This window comes from Pseudochaenichthys georgianus, chromosome 24 (genome assembly GCF_902827115.2).
Source record: "Pseudochaenichthys georgianus chromosome 24, fPseGeo1.2, whole genome shotgun sequence".
Taxonomy (NCBI): domain Eukaryota; kingdom Metazoa; phylum Chordata; class Actinopteri; order Perciformes; family Channichthyidae; genus Pseudochaenichthys; species Pseudochaenichthys georgianus.
In genome coordinates this window covers 11,175,791-11,195,810 of record NC_047526.1, presented here as the reverse complement: position 1 = coordinate 11,195,810, position 20,020 = coordinate 11,175,791, and the positions used below count along the sequence as shown (strand labels likewise).

The 20,020-nt window shown below is 42.3% G+C and overlaps 1 protein-coding gene across 1 annotated transcript; it reads left to right on the top strand.

Annotated features, from left to right (window-relative positions):
- The first annotated feature begins 6,857 nt into the window (after positions 1–6,857).
- Positions 6,858–18,067, top strand: calm1b (calmodulin 1b). The gene is made up of 6 exons (XM_034075604.2): positions 6,858–6,967; positions 11,706–11,736; positions 12,551–12,694; positions 15,759–15,865; positions 16,145–16,280; positions 17,021–18,067. Exons 1-6 carry the CDS (start codon positions 6,965–6,967, stop codon positions 17,047–17,049), a joined length of 450 nt encoding a protein of 149 aa, XP_033931495.1. The 5' UTR covers positions 6,858–6,964; the 3' UTR covers positions 17,050–18,067.
- The last annotated feature ends 1,953 nt before the right edge of the window (positions 18,068–20,020 follow it).

Sequence of the window (20,020 nt, the reverse complement as noted above, 5' to 3'; positions counted from 1 at the left end):
GTCCTAGCACTTTGCACATTTAATAAAACCACAGCATGCGATCTCAGGCAATACGTACTTTCAATTCGCAGAGAGATCAGGGAGCAGATATAAGATGGTAGTTTCTCCAACATGGCTTTGTAAATGAAAAAGTACCAGTGACTGAGCCTCCGTACAGTTAGTGATGGCAAAACCGCCTTGGTGTACAGTGATGCGTAAGTGCTTTACAATTTGTCAAAAATCTCAGTGCACTGTGATACGCAGCATCTAACTTGCTCAGGTAATTGGCAGGTGCATTCATATATAACAAATCACCATAGTCCAGCACAGGTCAAAAGGTCACAGTGACTAGCCTTTTCCTGGCCTCAAGCGAGAAACAGGACTTATTTCTGTAAAAGAACCCTAGCCTAACCCTCAGCTTTTTAAGCAGGTTATAGACATGACATTTAAAAGTGAGACAATCATCAAGCCAGATACCCAGGTATTTGTAACAGGTAACCACTTCAAGTTGTATTCCTTGCGTAGTTACAATATCCAAAGCAGTCTCCGGTGTATTTTTAGCTTTAGCTTTAGAAAAGAGCATTACCTTGGTGTTATCCACATTTAAAAGAAGCTTAAGCTCAGAGAGCTGAGCCTGAATAATGTTAAAAACAGCCTGTAATTTAACAACAGCCTCGTTAATCGAGGGACCTGCACAGTACATAACGGTATCGTCCGCATAAAAATGTAAGGTTGCTCTTTCGACATTTTCACCTAAACTATTAATATATATGGAGAATAAAAGTGGTCCTAAAACAGAACCTTGTGGTACACCATTAGTGATGTTTAACCACTCAGAAGACTCCATCAAAGTGAACACATTGGGACCTTTCAGAGAGGTAGTTCACAAACCACCCCACTGCAAGGCTGGATATGCCAATACGGACCAGCCTCTGCTTCAAAATGCGATGATCGACGGTATCAAAAGCTTTGGATACCTCAACAAATAGAGCTGCACAACTCTGCTTATTATCTAAAATACTCGTAATATCATTTACCACTTTCATTGTGGCAGTGATGGAGCTGTGTTGCTTTCTGAATCCTGACTGATGTTTAGACAGGATGTCATTTGTACATAAAAACTCCTTTACTTGTTCACTCACTAGGCGTTCAAGAACCTTAGCCAGAACTGACAATTTAGAGATGGGTCTATAATTGTTTAATAAGGTGGCCTCCCCTCCTTTTAGTAGTGGCAGGACATACTTTTTGGGATTTTGTTCGTGCTGAGGGAGAGGTTAAAAAGAGTAGTAAGAGGTGGAGCAATACAATCTGCAGCTATCTTTAAAAATAAAGGTTCTACGTTGTCCGGACCAGCCGGCTTTTTAGGATCTAGCTTGGTTAATGCTTCACGAACAACATCAACAGTAAAAGGAGTAAAACTGAAAGGGTTTTCCAGACCACATTGTTCTGAGTCACCGACTGTGGTGTTCACAGAAGCAGAATTAGAAACAGAGAGCCACAGGACACAAAATGCTCATTAAAACAAATTAACATGGTAGCCCTATCCGATATAGTGCCAGATGCTGTGGTAAGGCACGGAGGTAGCTCAGTGTGTTATTTTCAGAGCTTAGCTACGAGACAGGCCGGAAAAGAATTGCCCCGTCTTTCCCCTTTCAAAAAATTAACATTCTCCACTCATTAGAATAGAATCACACACATGCAGAGCACACAGTGAAATGTGTTCTCTGCATTTAACCCATCTAGTACCAGGAGTCTAGTACTAGGAGCAGTGGGCAGCTATTGTACAGCGCAATGGGAGTGGGGGGGTGTCCAGTGCCTTGCTCAAGGGCACCACGGTAGGGCAGGAGGTGAACTGGGACCTCTCCAAGTAGTCCACACTCCATATTTAGGTCTGGTCGGGGACTTGAACCGGCGGCCCTACAGCTCCCAGTCCAAGCCCCTACTGACTGAGCCACTGCCGGACTATTAGTAGAATATTTCATACAAGACTCTCACAGTTTGACATCATTAAATCTGTGTTACAGAATTGCTTAACACACCAATCGGACAGTACCTCCTATCATTGCACTAATGCTTTCCTCTTAAAGGGGTTTAGTTTAAAGGGGCCGAATAGAAATGTAAGTGAATTTGGGTTTGTTTTCCGCACATGATCATGAATGTTTGGCAGGGGGGTGAGTGCTGTCTTCCATTCAAACGGGCCTTTAGGTTATTAAGTCGCTCGGAGCTGCCCTTGCTGCAGTCTGACATGCGGAGAACAGCGGCGGTGATTTAATTCCTCTTGATGTGGAGCCATGTGTAACTCAGTGCTCAGCAGAAAGTGGCCCCCATGCAGCAATCATCGAACCACTGCTGCAGCCCCCCCCCCCCCTCGTAAAAACACTCTCCTTATTAAATCAGTCACGCATTTCAACTGCAGCTCATACAATTCAGCAAATGGAAGAAGGAAAAAAAACAAATAGTTTTAAATCAAGCGGGGAGAGTCTTGGAGGGCAACAGGATGAGGGGTGTGTGTGCTGTAATGACGAGTTAGCTCAAGGCAAACTGTGCCCCCCCTCAAGGGAGAGCTCAGATACTGATGGGGGATGATACGGCAGGGCGGAACATGCTGTTGGCATTCTCTGAAATGTCACATCCACATGATTGCTTATTCACGATGTGTGCAGGTTGTGCTCGGCTTATACGCAAATAAAAGCCTCGTTTTCGAGATGATCAACTAAAAGACATGAAAGAAATGCAAAAGAATACCAAACTGCATAATGTACTCACAATTACCAAGCTTTTTATTTGTATGCATGGAGGTTGTTTGCCTAACAAATCCTACAACGATCCATTTGTATATTTTAAATTAGAAAGATACTGACACCGGGACGTACTCCACCTTCATAGCTAAAACCAGCATATTTGTACAGCTGAAAATATTGTATTGAACACAATATTATGCGTTATTGTAGTTAAAGTACCTTTACTTCTTGTGCACTTGAATATTCTTATATTCTAAAATGGAGCAAAACCCAATTTTACCAAGGATAAAGTATTCTGATCCTGAATGAACCGATTTGCTGTAAGTGTTGCATCTGTGCTGACAAATGCCTTTTATAAACCTGAATGTAATTGACCTTCTATATTGGCAGTCAAGGGTTTGAGGCGAGGAAAGGTGACTTGACGCAGGAAAGTAAAATACAATGCTCATCCCCCCCACCTCTGTGACTGCCAAGAGTCAAGCCATTCAAAAAGAAAGTTGTGAGAGTGAGTTAGTGACTGGGAGACATTTCTCGTGTTGAACAGGCCAACACATCGGACAAATTCAGCAAGAAGTCCCGATTAGTTCCACCAGATTAACAAATAAAACTTGAGTTAGAGTTTTTCTTTAAATGTGCTCCATTGTGCTGAAATGTTCATGGAGATTTTCACATATGCTACAAGCAAGCGATATCCTCCTGGGGTCCACAGCACACACAGAAAAGCCTACTTCATATGATTAATGACACACATACACATGAACATAAAGAAGCCACAGCACTGTAACATAATCAGCAGTAATGCAGCATGCGCACTATCAAATATGCTGCCAAACAATACACTTTACTATTACATTATATTCTTGTTATAATAAACTATATATATAAATTGTGATGGGTTTGAAAGTCCTTTTTTTAATGTAATGCTTTAAAACTATAAATTACTTTTACAATTATGTGTAAAGCTGATTATTGTTTGTTTGCATACAAATGTGTGTATATGTTCGTAACACATATTTAATGGTAATATCCACTACCTATGAGCATAATGAAGTGTTGGTCAATGTATAATTGTAGAACAATGCATTATGTTTTATATTTCTCATTAAAAAGGGCGTAAAGGTAATGAATTTATTTCTGCAGTGTCTCTAAATATTTTTTTAAAGGCGCACATTGATAATTATTTCCAACTGTACAGTGAAATGACATCCTATTTGATACAAAGGGAAAGAATATGTGCATACAATGGTCTTTGTTGTACCATGCTAATGCAAATCAATTCTCCTTAATTTCAGACGACCTTCAAAATATTTATGGCTCATTAGAAATCTGATGATTCAATATATTCAACAGAATGGAACAAAACGGATGACTTTAAATCCTTGGTTTGGGACTGTGGACTAGTGACCTTATTATTCATTTCCACATGTCTAGCTTTAGTGACGCAAACAAACGTTTTACAGCCTTGAATTTGTATTTAAAAATATTATGATGTCCATGGGCACACGGACACGGACTTCATGATGGTTAGGGTTGTTTTTGTGGTGTCTCGTTTTTTACGTTTTGTGTATTTGTTGTTGGTTTTATGTCTCATTTGGTTGCTCTGCGTGTAATGTTGTGTTTATTTGATCGTTTCGTTTGCTTCGAGTTAATTTGTTTTCATTTTGTGAGTTTTTGAAGAAATGGGTGCTTATTTTTGTTCTGTTACTTTGTGGTAATATACGCCTCTTTGTAGTTATTTTTCGTCTCTTTTTTGGTCGTTTCGTCTCTTTTTAACAATTTGTGTTTGTTGTATGTCAAATTGTTGCCCTTTTGTTTGTCTTCGTAGACATTTTGAGTCTTATTTTGTATCACTTTGTGATCACGTATTTTTCTTAGTTTGTCTCATTTACTCATTTGTGTTCATTTTGTCCTTTTGTGTGTCTTTGTTGTAATTTCCTGTCCCTTTTTAAGTCTATTTGTTATCATTTGTTTATGCTTGGTGGTTTAGATGTTCTTAGTATTCATTTTGTGTCTCTTTGTAGTGTTTTTGTCATTCCTTGTGGACATTTTTGCATTACTTTGTGGTGACAACATGTCTTTTTGAGTGACATTTTGTCGGTGAAGGACAGGGGGTGAGGATGTCACATACATCTGTTTATAATGTTAGTTAAGTCTGAATGTCTTCTATCCTTTGAATCAAAACAGAAACAAAGCTATGCATGGAGCCATCAAATGACAGTTACTAACCACTAGTAGGCTATGTATAAATTGTGTGTGTGTTATCACACTTTGTCCACTGGGTGGTGCTTGTGTCAGATACACTGACTGCACACACTCACACAGGCTGGAGGATTTATTCAGTATGTGTATACATTATGACAACACAGCGATGATATCTGCTTCGCCAAATTCTGCGTCGTCATTCTACCAACCGAATTCAAATACCTTTCATTGTAGAGGCCGATATATCCTTAGTAAATGACACGACTGCTCGTTTTCGACATACAAATGCAACAAACCACCGGTTGTGTATCTACCTACCGCTCAAATACGTAGGCGCAGTGCTTCATTGTTAATTCCACGTAGGCCTACACACTTTGTAGTAGCCAATAGTAAATCTGCGCACTTCCCACATCGAGCCTATCAAACATTCACCCCTCACCAATGAAAAGCTGTCGCATTTTCCAGCCGTCTCGATCAAATAAATTAAAAATAATGTCACACATTTATAAAGCGTTGTAAACACAGCGTTGAATAGTTCGACGGTTTTTAAGTTTCCTTTATTTATATTTATTACATTTTAATCAAGTGCCACTGCCTGGTGCAATGCAGGTCCCGTGTAGCCAATCGATGCGGCCGACACATGGAGTATAATATTGCAGGTCTGCAGCGGCCAATCAGAAATGACATCACACAACGGCAGAGCAAACTCTCCAGTGTCGGCCGGGCTGCTTCCTACACTAGAGATAACCTTCCGCGGATGAAAACTAGTACTCCGTGTTGGGAGAATCTAACTCTCTTTCTGAAATAATAGGGTGAATGCATTGTAGTTAATGCACATTTGGAGATTTGATATTATTTGTGTTAAGTTAATTATTAGATATATTCAGTGAAGTTGATAATTCTAAAATGTATAGGCTCCAATTTAAAAGGCACAGTCTGCGTTTTCTTTTTAGCCCATGAGTTTGATTATGGTGTTCACATTTGCTACAAATGGCTATACAATTACAAATAAACTGTAAAATGAGTCTCTGGTGGATATTGCCAGATGTAAACTTTAGTTTGTGCAATATTCTTATTTTCTCAAGTATATTATCAGTTGCCAAAAGTGCACCATCTTTCACATTTGTAACATATTGGTTTTGATTTATTTATGAAAGAGATTATCCCAATGAAAAATGGCAAGTCTTTGGCATTCCATAAAGGCCAGTTACTAAACATGTTTAGTATGCTCTGGATATGTACATATAGGATGATGAAGATAGTGATTGAGCAATATATTTTGTTTGCCCACTCAAACTTAATTCTGGTTTATATCTAAAACCAGAATACCACAATAAGTATTTGGTCTTAACTTCATTTTTCAGCTTCATTCTACTGAATCTAACTGGCCCTAAAAACTATTCAAGGGGCCTAGAAAACACACACAAATAGTGCACAAAATACAGACAAGCTGATAAAAAGCCAGAAAATGGCCTCCAGTTGGTAATTAAGTAGAGCAAATATGCATTTGTATAAAAGTGAAATCGAAACAAACATTAATGCTATCTTTAAAGGACCTTATTCTCAAACAACTATGGCACTGTCTCTCAGATGGAGGCCAGTGGTAAACTAAGCAATACAATTTAACCTAAAAAATATATTATTACATAATATGTTTGATATCAATTTGTAGGCTACTATGTGTTTGGTGTATTTTTATGCATTATCTATATTGAAAAAGGCCTTGTGATGACTTTAGCCATAATTAACCAAATATCGACTACATCCTTGTTGAAGTAGTTTAACACGAGTGTACGGGTGAACTCCGTGCACTGCAGGCGTTTTTTAGCCCGGCATGTCTCCTGCTGGAGGCCTGCGCCGCTGCAGCAACCCTGAGATGAAACAAGGAAGTGAGTGATCAGTGCTAGTGTGGCGGAGGGATACACAGGCAATCCCCATTCTGGCCACGGCCAATATACACTTCCTAACCCGCCAGTGGAACTCCATCTAAGGAACGACCACACTCTGCCTCCACAGACCAACAAGCACACAACCTATCCGACATGGTATGTATTGTCATTCATTGTGTGCAGAGAGAACATGTGTTTTAATAGCGTGATAGCATACTTACTTACTACAAGTGTAAACTTGGTCTGTCTTTTCATTCGCTATTCACTCATTGATTCCGCTTACAAGCGATTTGTATGCGTAGAAGAGACGGAAAACACCCGTAAACTGCATTTTATGTTTTCTAGCCATTGCATTGGGATAATGTGACGCAATATTATAGTCTTACTTGCTTCGTTTTTAGTGATATATGCGTGAAATGATGTTCACCTTCATTAACGGGACAGTATTTCCTCATAACTGCGCAATTCATACAGTATTGTATTGTATTGTATTTGGTTGGTCGGGCCAAGAAGCTGCTTCACGGCTGCATGGTGCAGCTCGAATTAATTGTTGGATTGCATTTTGTAGTAAGCTATTCTGGGTCATTACAGCGTAATTCTGCAGTCATAAAGGCATTAGGGTGCATTTAACACTCCGACTTAGTAGCACGAGCGTGTTGGGAAGCCTACCTAACGTTATTAGAGCCACGCGCTGACATTTTCACATCAAAGCCGACATGTCCATGTATGTATGTTCGAGAGATATCCATGTTTTATTCTGTTTCACCCGGCTGAACACGGTGAACCCGCAACTGACGCCTCCTCTCGTCATGAAAAAAACTGAGCATGCTGCGTTTGGCTTCCTCTTTTTCTATGTTGCACCATCTTGGATCTCGAGCTGAGCCGTGCGGTGATAGGGGAATGGCACTGTTGTATCTTGTCAGTGTTCCGCAACGGAAACTGACCATAATTGCAATGTTACGCGTGGCCATTAAAGTGTACTAATAAAACTATATGGGACGCAGTTCCGCATTCACTGCAGCCTCTGAGGGGTTTATCTTTGGCTTGGTTTTCTATCTGTGTTATGTCGCCTGATTTGGTTGCCTCTTTGCAAATGTCGATGTTATGCAAATGTGTGCGAGTTGTCAGAGAAGCTCTTTCTGGCACTTGCCACCACAAAACATCAACAGCTGGGAAGTTAGTCAATTTTTAAAAGGTAACTATTTCAGCAGGAAGTCAAGAGAAACCGCAATGTTTCAATAGGCCTCAGTGACTTGCAAAATGTGCACCACAAAATTATAACACATTTCACCAGATGATTGAGGCACACTTTCACACCAACACTGACATCTGCAAGCAGCTAATGGAACAGAGCTACGTCACATGAGAAGAAAATCTGCACTTGTAAAAGAGGCCTTCAACCCATTGATTATCAAGCCTGATAGATCATTAATGGCCCAAGGGAGTCAAGAAACTGTACAACTATTTTCCCCCCTCTACTGTGATCAAATATCCCATATATGGCATTGAGCTGCGATACAGTTTCACGTTGCAACGCGGCACAGTAATTGGAGTGTAAAGCATGATTGTTATGGAGTTAGTCTGCGTATCAGCATCTCTGAAAAGTTTAATCCACACGCGTAAGCCCCCCTGTCTGCAACAATACGGCCATTGAAGTGGAAACAGTCTCCCCCATTGAGGTGGAAGTATCGAATAAGTATTCGGACCTTGCTAGGGACCTATCACATTCCTGTTACACTGTTGTTTGCTGATGCATGTTTAGTAATTTGAAGGACATCCGATCCGCTGCAATGAATAATGAATATGCTTGGCGGAAACACCTAGCCATGCCCCATGTGCCCAGTGTCTCTGAGCGATAAAGTGCTCTCTGTGGTGCGGAGGGGTACCCAGCCACCCACCACCATCAGGCCATATGGTGGACCGGCCTTGTCCGCAGGGTGTGGGGAGGCTGGTGTTGTTTACACCCATCTTTTCGCCTCCCCTCCAGACACAGCCCGGGCCCCGAGGCCTCATTGTCTTTTGTCCGGTCTCAAAGACAAGAGGCGTTCAGGGCTATGTCGAGCTCAGTGCTGCTATAGAAAGGAAGTGTGCGTCCCACACTAACTCTTTGTGTTAGAATGAATGGAAGCGTGTGTGTGCTATTGTGTGTGTCACACCCTCTGTCATGGTGACAGCCGGTTGTGCATCTTTCGCTTGGTGACTATAAAGAACCTATATCGGGATTTATGTATCTGGAATCTAAAAGTGAAATATTATTATAGGGCTTGGCAATATGGGAAACATGTAATATCACAACCTTTTTATCGATTTGGCGATAATGTCGATTAACCATTGGCGCTTTCACAAAAATATTTACACAATGAGATTTAACAAAATCATCAGTAATGTGGATATAATGACTAAGTGGGTAAAGGAAATAGAAGAACATCTACAACATTGAGTTCATAAAATAAGCAATTTGAAAAATATCTACAGCGCTGACAACAGGGTTATTAGGAAGAAAATTAACGTTCTCTTACACCCTTTTTCATCACCTATCGAATGAAACCAGTGTGAACAGTGAACGATGCAGTACGTTTATACAAGGGTATCAACTGAGAGCACCAGATATTTCTCACTGCCTCCCACAGTTCTGTTTGGAGCGAATTGCTGGGGCCGGCTTCCCGGGCAACAGTGCGAGTGGTTGACCCACTCGTGCCAGCAAACTGCTGCCAGCAGTGCCCCCTCCCCCGCCCCCTACAATCCCAAAACACTCACACTCCGGTTCCTCTACAAGCTGTCATAAGCCTGGCAGTGAAAAGCCATGTCCAAAGGACAGTGTGGATGGTGAATCACAGGGAGTTTCCTCTGCACAGTATGTCATATATCTGGTGAGAGAAACATGCAGAGGGGAAAGGTCTAGAGGAGGAGTTGGTGTAGGCCAAAGTGCCAGGGAAAGTAGGAAGAGAGATGAAGGGATGGGCCGGTAGCTGGTCTGGTGGTGCAGCAGCACCGTGAGGCCCCAACAGCTTGGGCCTAAGCCAGGGGAGGATCCATAGCACTGAGTCACCAAACCCCACACCCGGTCAACTTAGGGAGACAGAGAGAGGCAACAGGAACGACAAAGCATGACAAAGAGGATGACTATGGGGAAGATAGGAATGGAGATATCAACAGAGGAAGATTGGGAAATGTACAAACGATAGAGGCAACACAAAACACACAGACGAGAATGAGAATATTGGTCGAGCTGGGTGGCATTTTAGCATCGGGAGAACGGCTTTGTCTCTTGACATTTTCCCGATTCTCACGGTGGAAATGGAGAAAGGAAAAGGGTGAATTGAGGGAGAAGAAAAGCATTGAATCATGTCAGCTAATTGTATGAGCGCCACTGATGTTATCTGTGAAAACCCTCGCTGGGCTGGATCAATCCATCCTTTGGCTGCTGCTACGTTAGCCTTCAGCAGAGGCTTTTGTTTTTGACAAGTTAAAGGTCAGCTCGCAGTGTGTCATCTGCTAAATCTTATCCAGTCCAACCCAATCCAGTAATTGAGCAAGAACTTCGATTTACTACCTAGATTTACAGAATAAAATACCCTCACTTCCAAACATAGATTTTACAAGGCTCTGAATTCCATAGCCATGGGCATTGAAGGTTTTCTTGGCAGTATCCACAGCTGCATTGCTTGTTCAAACTCACCAATGTGATGGAGGAATTTTCTTTGAGGCAAACTGGCAACTATGACTAACTCACAGGAAACATGGGGATGGAAAGTGTTGGTGTTGAGGAAAAATGCACCTTAAGCTGGACTGCACACATGTTTGTGTGTGACCTTATGTGCACATCTGCAACTGCTAATGTTTATCTGTGTGTGTTCCTTTGCTGCCAAGTGTGGTCTGCTAACCATAATAATTAAAGAAACTGTCGTTTTACAATATAAGGGGTACCTGTGGGATTTATTTGCCCCTCAAGCTTTGTATTCAAACTTTACTGCTGAGGGTCTGAAAACAGCTTCACAAAGAAGCTTGATACTTCTATGCAAAAGGCCTGGCAGTGGATGCTCGCCTGCAAGCCATTTAAAGCTTGTGTGAGTCACTATCAGCCGTCGCAAAGCCCCAGCAAGTGAAGGGGAACAGGCTGGGAGGGGAACCAATCTGCGCCAACCCAGCAGGTCGTTTTTCTTGTTGGTCAGCATGACCGTGGAAAACGCTCCCATGCTGATATGTCCCGAAACAACCCCGCCTAAACAGTCCATTCTGGTCTGGAGACAGCACTTCATCCGTTTTATTACAGCATCCCTCTGCCAAGCTTGGGTGAACCGCCATGCTGTAGCCTACTTTTCTGACAATCGTGTGAGTCAATCCCATAGAGCCACTTATCAGCCGGAAATTTAATTTTGTGCAATTCCATTGTGGAACTCTTTAATGTGGTAGCTTTACGAGACATCTTGATAAGGCTTCGGTTAATTTAGCTGAGTCTGATAACTCATAGTTAGCATCGGACTTGGTTTTAAAACAAATCAACGTCTGCCTGGAGTCAATGTGGAATCCAATTGATTCTAAAATAATACAGGGACAAATGGTTTTGAGTCTGAATAGATACAAACATTTTGAAAATACATTTAAGAAAGTGACATTGAAGCATACTCTTCACTTTTTGACGCTCCAATGCTAGCATTTGTTGCTAGCTAATGGGGCTAGTAATTAATTTAGGTTATTTTCATTGGTTAACCCCGTCAGATTCAAACACCGAGGCCAGCAGACCCCTAAACACTGTGACCAGTGTCGAGCCGCGTGGTTGTGGTTGAGTGGGGACGATGAGGAATGTAATGACGCAACAGTTCAGCATTTGCAATAGCTGCCTTGTCGAGAAACGTCATTGTTTGTAACCCTCTTCCTTTTTTTTCTACCACAGGCTGACCAACTAACAGAGGAGCAGATCGCAGGTACGAACAGAAAGATTTGTTCTCCTAAGATTTGTCCCTCATACCCAAATCTTGCCTTCACATATCCACATGATCTTATTCCATACAGTATCTTTGTCACATGACCAAGATAATACATCTCATTAGCTGTTCTGATTGCTTCCACCTCACATATAGAGAGCATGAAATTAAACAGAACATTGCATGATCTGGCAGCCGCCCTCCCTTGGTAGATCATTAGCTTTTCAAAATGAAAGGGAAATAAACGGAAAAAGCATTTACATGAGTCATGAGTCAGGAGGAAACCACACTGAACCGAGCTCATGAGAAGTTTCAATCACTAAGGCACCTTGAAATTCTTGATAAATAAATGATGTGGCCCTTGTACTAAAATTGGAGTCTGCACAGTTTCCTCTCAGTCAAACCCCCTCTGTGGCTAATTAGCTTCTGCTAAGGCTCCAAGGCTGATGCTCAATATTGCCTGCGTCTCCCTCGATGGCTTTTTATGGATATGGAAATATTTATATTTAGAAGCACGCTTGTACAAGCCGGTGCAGACAGTTACTACATTAAATTCACTCAGCTTTCAAAATGATGCACCATTGTTAAGTTTTTCACAGTAGGAGATAAGACTGTGTGTTTTTAGAGCTCAGCTTATTTACAACCTTACCTCTGGGTCTGTTAAGAAACAAGCATGGATTTAGTCAGCACGGCCGCTTTTAGTAAGGGACTGATTAACCTTTTCGACCCCACTTCAGCGTCCTAACATAACCCTATTTTGCAACCGCAGCGTAACGGATATCTAACGGCTCATTCTTAACTCCGTTCCCCACAGAGTTCAAGGAGGCTTTCTCCTTATTCGACAAGGATGGCGACGGCACCATCACCACCAAAGAGCTGGGCACAGTCATGAGGTCGCTGGGCCAGAACCCAACAGAGGCCGAACTGCAGGACATGATCAACGAGGTGGACGCTGACGGTCAGTAAACATGCTTGATTTAGCCATGTACCAACAGTTGGGAGTTATTCATTACTGACATGAGTAATTCATAATCAATTCATATCAGGCTTCAAATTTGAAAATAATGCTAGTAGATTTCTCTTGACTGGTCCAAAAGAGGTTAACAATCAGAACTACCTACCTTGTCAGATGTCATACAAACACACACTGCTTCAGTAGTTCATATTATTTAACACCTAGAGATATACAGTGCTGATAGTCGTATTTTCTGCTAAATCATAAAAAGAAAATTGGACTAAATCATCATGTGGTGCTCGAAATGACTTTTTAAAGACAGCATGATTTTTTGAATCATTATTTAAGTAGGTGAAAATCTGTCACTGGATATATACATAATGCTTTAATCTGAGGTCAAATGTAAAAAGATGAATAACTGTAATCACATTTAACAAAATCTATGGTAGGAATGGTTTGACATTTAGGTTTATAAGGTGAGTCAGTTCCCATCAAGTTTAACCTTTCCAGCAAACAAACCCATTTTTAACCAGTGAAAGGATTACAGTTTTAGTTCTATACCGTGTGGCACTGTTCTTTGGGAGATTTATCCATTAATGCCAGTCGTTTTCGTGGAATAGGACCCTAATTCCATGTTGCATGACTTCTGTGATAAAACCTCTGTTACAAATGCATAAGGGATTACGAATGGCATCCATTACAGCCCCATCTAGAAACACATCAGCGGTGCCGATGCCCACCTCCCTCCCCCTTTCCTACCAACTCTCCACGCCAACTGTCTGGCCAGCTTTACCCTCGGATGACGTGTGACTGTCAGCAGTTTAGTCACTGTGTGTTCAGCTCCATCAGAGTTGACAAAGTCAGGGAGATGTGTGCGCAGGAGATGCTTTCACTGCTGGTGAGCGGAGCAGGCTAAGTGTCAGAAAGGCTGTCAGCGTCAGATTCTTCACTGAGTCTTTAACCTCCACTGTCTCCAAAAGGCACTGTGATAAGAGAGTGATGGAGAGAATAAAAGGCAGGAGAAAAAGAGAGAGGAGTCAGAGCAGTTGGCCCGTACTTCCCGTGCTCAGCGTCCTTGGGCTGTGGAGTCAAGGATGTGAGCCGTCAGTGGACCTTTACCTCAGCGGTGCTCGAGGTAAAGGAGGAATCAATTGCATCGAAACTTGGCTGCCTCTTTTTTATTGAAACGCCCTCCCAACATCCTCAGCCCCCCTCCCCCTAAGTTTCACCCAAGAGCACACAACCATCACTAACATCCCCTTGTTCAGCCTCTGCCTCCCTTGGCTGATGCAATCTAGGTCAGACAGCAATGAAGCTAGTAATGGAAAATAAAAGTGGTTGCATAAGGCCTCTCTTCGCTCTGCATATCCAGTACCCACAATCGGCAGCCATGGGATGTCAGCTGGCCCATTGAAAATCAGCTTTATTTACCAAACAAGGAGGCTGTGGCAAGGAGTTACAATGAATAAAAATGAGCGGATGGAAGGCAGACAGACAGGGAGCCGCTGAAAGAAATAGTCTCGCGGGTGATTTGATTGTAAAAGCAGAGGCGTAATTTATGAGCAGTTGGGGTTACAGTATCGAATGGCATTCCTGCTGTTTATCTTCCACAGAAAACCACAGCTGCTTGAAATAATACACTGCCTTCCACATTTCAGTATGTAACAGACCCCACCGAGCTGAAATGTGTCAAAAGATATATATGGGTGTATGACAAAAGTATTAGCTTTAGTCACAGCAAGTCATCGTTACACAACCCTGCGCTTCATCCCCATCTCAGGGATGGAAGTTGGCTTTGTGATGCAGGGAAAGCGATGACCACACGCACAAGTGCGCCGAGATGCCTGAGCCTTCTATAGTTTGCGTCAGCGCCTCTTATGTGTAATCGCACCATCTCCCACTCGGTTCACTCCTTATATTCTCTCCTCTTCACAGCTCCCTCACTACCGCCCGCCCACTCCCTCCCTCGCTTTATTCTCTCTCATTCCCTCCCACCATTTTCCCTCTTCTCCTCCCTATCTTCATCCCTCCTTGCTTCCATCCCCCCCCTCGGATGATGGTTGCAGTCCTGCCCTTTTTACAAGACTGGGACAATCCCTCACCCACCCCTGCTCCAACCCCCAGTGGCAGCATGTGTTCCCTCGGTGCTGCTGGCTGTCTCTGTGTGTTAGATAACAGGTCCTTAGATTGTTACCCCGGGCTATAAGTTCACCATCTGCCCCATCACATTACTGCATCCCTTTTTACTCGTTCCACACACCACATCCATTCTCGCTCTCTTATTCTGCCTCTATGTAGCTCTGTGAGGCATGCGCCACCATTAGTTAATCTGCGTACAATCCCTCTGCCTCCATCAGTCCATCAGTCCCACCCCGGGCTAATCCTCCCGGGTGCTTTGCCCTCGGTGTCCCTGACCTTCTCTTCAATCCCCTGACAATTGTTTTTGTTCGGATTTTAATTATTATACACAGAGATACTCACTCCCAACATTTCCAGTTCTACATACATGCAGGGTTTACCCCCACCCTTAGATTAACCAGCATCCCTCCCTCCCTCCCTCCCTCCCTGTGGTTGCTGTTAGTGAGCTGCTGAGTTCCTCATAGATCCTTCTTCTGTCAGTAGGGTCTGATCCCCTGGTAATCCCGTCTTGACAACAGTAACATGGATATTGATCCGGTCGCACACACACACGCAACCACCAGCACAGCGAGCTGCCATTAGCACCACCACAACTCAGTGCAAAATGTTAGAGGAAAAAAGGGACACAAAAAAGGATGGGATGGTGCATCTGCATAGAAGCTCCCCTGCTCCCTTTCCCTGCAGCCAGGAACACCAGGAGAGATCCTTTGATTTATCCAGGCTCCTTAGGGCCAAGCTGCACTGTAAACTATATGTCTACATTATGGATGACTGGCCATGCAATCCTGCTGAGCTGTGTATAACATATGCAACATCTTCCAAGGGCTTCCCTGAGGAAGAAAGGGAAGCACCCGGGTTATCCGAGTTTGCTTTTTAAGTAATTGCCATTTTTGCTGATTAAATGTGCCTCATTGGTCACCCACTGCAGGTAATGGAACCATCGACTTCCCCGAGTTCCTGACCATGATGGCCAGAAAAATGAAGGACACAGACAGCGAGGAGGAGATCCGCGAGGCTTTCCGGGTATTCGATAAGGTAAATAAATCTTATAAGAGTATATTAAAGGGACATTGTTATGTAATATATGTGAATAGTTTCCATTCTTTGCAAAGTAAAGTTTTAGCTTTGTTTCCTCGTTAATTTATGTTGATTCAAGTCATGTGGTAAAGAGATTTACCCACGTAATCAGTTTCCAACATCCTGCTCAATTAACACCCAAGGGCCCTCAGGGTCTCCTCATTTATCACCCCGGTGGAAATTAGTCGGATAGGATTTTTGGTTTCACAAATGTAATCCCATGCCGCATGTTTCCAGGATGGAAACGGCTATATCAGCGCCGCAGAGCTCCGTCACGTCATGACGAACCTGGGGGAGAAGCTAACGGACGAGGAGGTGGACGAGATGATCAGAGAAGCAGACATCGATGGAGACGGACAGGTCAACTATGAAGGTAAATTGAAGACAGTCGTAAAAAAGAAAGTAAAGTGTCACGGTGCACAAATAGCTTTAGTTTCTAGGCCACAGTGTAAGCTTTTATTAAACAGGGGGACCAGAGCTCTTCATTTTCCAAGCTGTGTATTTCTCTGAGGGCGCCTGCGAGACAAACCAGCCACACATAATATCAGTTATTAGATAGGGGCTATAGATGGAGCCTGATGAGATAGGAGAAAGCCATCCTTCTGAATTATCATCAGTGTGCTAGGAGCCTTTTCACTCTTTCTTCTTGTTGCCTTCCCCCTTCCCCCTACTTTCGCTCCCTTGGCACATTACACGAGAGACTGCGCTCATTTTCTAGAAGGCTGTTGATATATTATGAACAGTCCATACGTTTTGTCTGAAAGTGCCCCACTTCTATACTCCCATTGTACCGCAGACAGAATAAGTAGTCAGACAATGAAAGCCTTCTCTTATTTATTTATTTTATATGTGCGGCGTGCATGCTCTACGAAACTGTAAGCACAATGCGAGAGCTTTTGAATCAACCGGGTTTAATGAGATGAACATGGAAGCCGTTTGGAAAGGGAACACTAATTAGGATGTGTGTTCTGAACCTGCCTAAGTTGATTAAAAAATTAATAAAGCATTTAACAATTTAGCAGGTGAGTGCTCTTGCTGGCAACGTGCTGTGCCAAAGCCTTAAACCCAATGTCCTCATTGTCTTTTGTCTTCTCTCTTTCTCTCTCTCTGCAGAGTTTGTACAGATGATGACTGCAAAGTGAAGCTTGCCCGCCCCGTCCTGTCCCCTCTTAGAAGAAAAAAAAAAAAGGGAAAAAAAATCAAAATGTTTTACTTACCTCTTGGAAAAAAAATGTTCATTTATTCATACTGTTTCTGTATAGAAAATAATTGAATGTTGAAATAAAATATCCTTCTGTCCACACAGGAAAATATAAAAATATACAAAAAATATCTGCATGAAAATGATGGTTAGTGATCCTGTCCCCTCCCCACTGGAGATCAGTTTAGCATCAGTACTTAACAAGTAAAATAATAATATCAAGGAACCCTGTAACTACGACCTTCAGACTAAAACAAAAGCACTTGGCAAACTACTTCCAGTTCCATTTGCTAGTGGTAAATGTCTGGGCTGGCCATCTCTTCTTTCTCGCTCTGTTTTCTGTTCTTCATGCATGCAGCTTGAGACCGGAGCACTAACCCCCATCCCTCCTCCGGGCTACCAGAGCGTGCTGATTCCACTATAAGCTGTCCTCTTGTTGGTTTGGTACAGTTTTTTTGTATTTGGAGAGGAACCCTGTACTGTTAAGATGAGTTTACCAGGTTCTAACTCAAGCGTTAAAGTGGAATGGGACTTAATTGTATGCTAGATAAAGAGAAAAAAACAATGTACAAAAAATACATTTTCAAATGTTTGGCATGTTCTTTTGTTTTTGTTATGTTATTTGGACGGCCATCTTAGTAGTTGTGCGTCCCGCCCTTCTTAAACGAGGGGGGACTTAAAGAGTCTTACGGTGAGCTTTCTGTTTCTTTTCTTTCGCTGAGATGGAGCGTCTGTTTCTGGCAAAAGAGAATCACTGGCCTTCACTTTTCTTTTTTCTTCTTCTGTTTCTCGACTCAGACAAGAGCATAGTGATGGGTGTACTGTGTTCGCAGTGCATGCTGTTCCGAGTGTCAGCGCACAGCTCTTCGCAACTGTTCGTCTGAGTTCAGTTTACATTCATTCCAAGTTGTACATGCTAGTCTTTATTTTTTTTTTCAAATAAAAGACCATGAACTTTATCACGTCTTATGTCATTTTTCTTATGCATGATCTGTACAAATTATCGCTATTGTGCTGTCAGTTGCCTTCAAGCAGAAACAATTGTCTTGTGTTTTACCAACTGGAGAAATGTGTCAATAATAGACGATTACTAGCCTAGTCCTCATCATGTGCAGTGTCATTGGGTGATGTTTAGCAGAAGAGGACTTGCGGTGTGTAATTCTGTGCTCCATTACATGGCAGTGCGGTTGTGGAGAGAGTGAGCTGCTCACACACAGGGGGAGGGAGAGGCAGCAGAGAGTGTTTGCTCTCGTGCTCAGCAGTGAATATACAAACGCATTTATGACGCTTCTCTTCTCTCAAGTCCCAGCGGGTTGCTAGGCAACAGGAACATGCTGTAACTGGGATGTTTTTGTTTTTTTTAAAGGCAAGTGGGAGTTTGAATAAACCCTCCTGCTTCTGCTGAGGTCTCCATGTTGGCTTGTCCTAGTAAGCCAAACCAGGCCACAATGCTACTGCCGTATGCACTTTTTAAACAGCACACAGTGTAGAGCACAGCAAGGTCTCTGCCATGACAATGCACTACCTTCCTGTCTTAAAAAGTCAAGTTTACTATATTTGGACTGTAATTTGACCATGTTTAGAAAGGAGCAAAGATAGCCTGAGAAAGCTCTCCGCCCACCTACAGCGTGGAAGGAAGCACTTCCCCAATCAGAGCTCTAAACATACAGTACACACCTTATCCTTTTAACACAGAGATAGGGTGGGTTTCTGCTTTCAGGGAAACACCTAAACACACTGTATTCCTCATACACTCATTATTTCGATCTGTTTTAAATTAGATGCCATTTACCAACTGTGGAATTGCAGGCATTATCAGATAAACCGAGGTTCAGTGGAGGAACATGTGATAAGCAGGAGGGGAAGCCCTGCCCAAATGCTGCCAGTAACAGGGAAGTATGTTTCTCATCCTCTAAGTACAGCCCTTTTATTTCTGAAGAAAACCAGGCAAACTAATGCACTCAGCTTTCCTCACCCCTCCCTGCAGCACCAGAAAGCCAATAGGAGCAGTTGTGAAGTTGATTGACAGCTGGCCCTGAAGCTCTGCTGTTCTCTAACTACCTCAACAGCAGTGGTCCAAACCTGGAAATGAACATAGGGGGAAAATAGCAGAGCTCTTTTTTGTATCCCTACTGTGTAACATTTAAGACATAATTAAATAACAGTCCTTGAATACATAAAGTGAGATCTACAAATTAATATGTTGCAAATTAATTCAGTTAATTATTCGAATTATGTTGTATACTTTTTTGCTTCACGTTGCTTTTCATTTCCTAATTTAACAGAAACAATAAAAGACACATTTAAAAAACGCCACTGAATAGACACTATGACTTTTTAAAACAATATTACTTTGAAAACATGTATCTCAATACATTGTTCTAAATAAACCTCTTTGAGCTTAAATGTGACATTTTTGATGTGCAAATTTAAAAAAGAAATTGAATGTTTATTTGGCCAGCGATCAGCTGAGCCAGAGCTTTTCAGCCAGCTAGCTAGTGTACCAAAGGATAGCTAAAATCATCAACAATAAAAACTGCCTTTTTTCTCTTCACAAAAGGGTGTGTCTTTTTATGTAATTAAGTTGTTAGAATCACAACAGTAGTTTAATTTTTCAGTTAGCTCCAACTGTCAACACAGCCTCTTCAATTTGTTAACAACTCACAACTTAACTAGTTAGCTAGTTCATTTGATGGCAGCTGTGAGCCTGTTAAACTAAATACAAGCAGAATTTCCTGTCTTTGAACTGGGTTATTTTGAGCAGCAGCTAGTTGGTTTAGTTGGAATTAGTTAATACTGTTGCTATCGCTAAGAAGGGCAAGCTAGCTGGTCACAATGTGGTTTCTGTTGATGAGCCCTGCCAAGGGAGGCAGGGGGCTCGGCTAATGTGAAAATGATGAGATGGGCACATG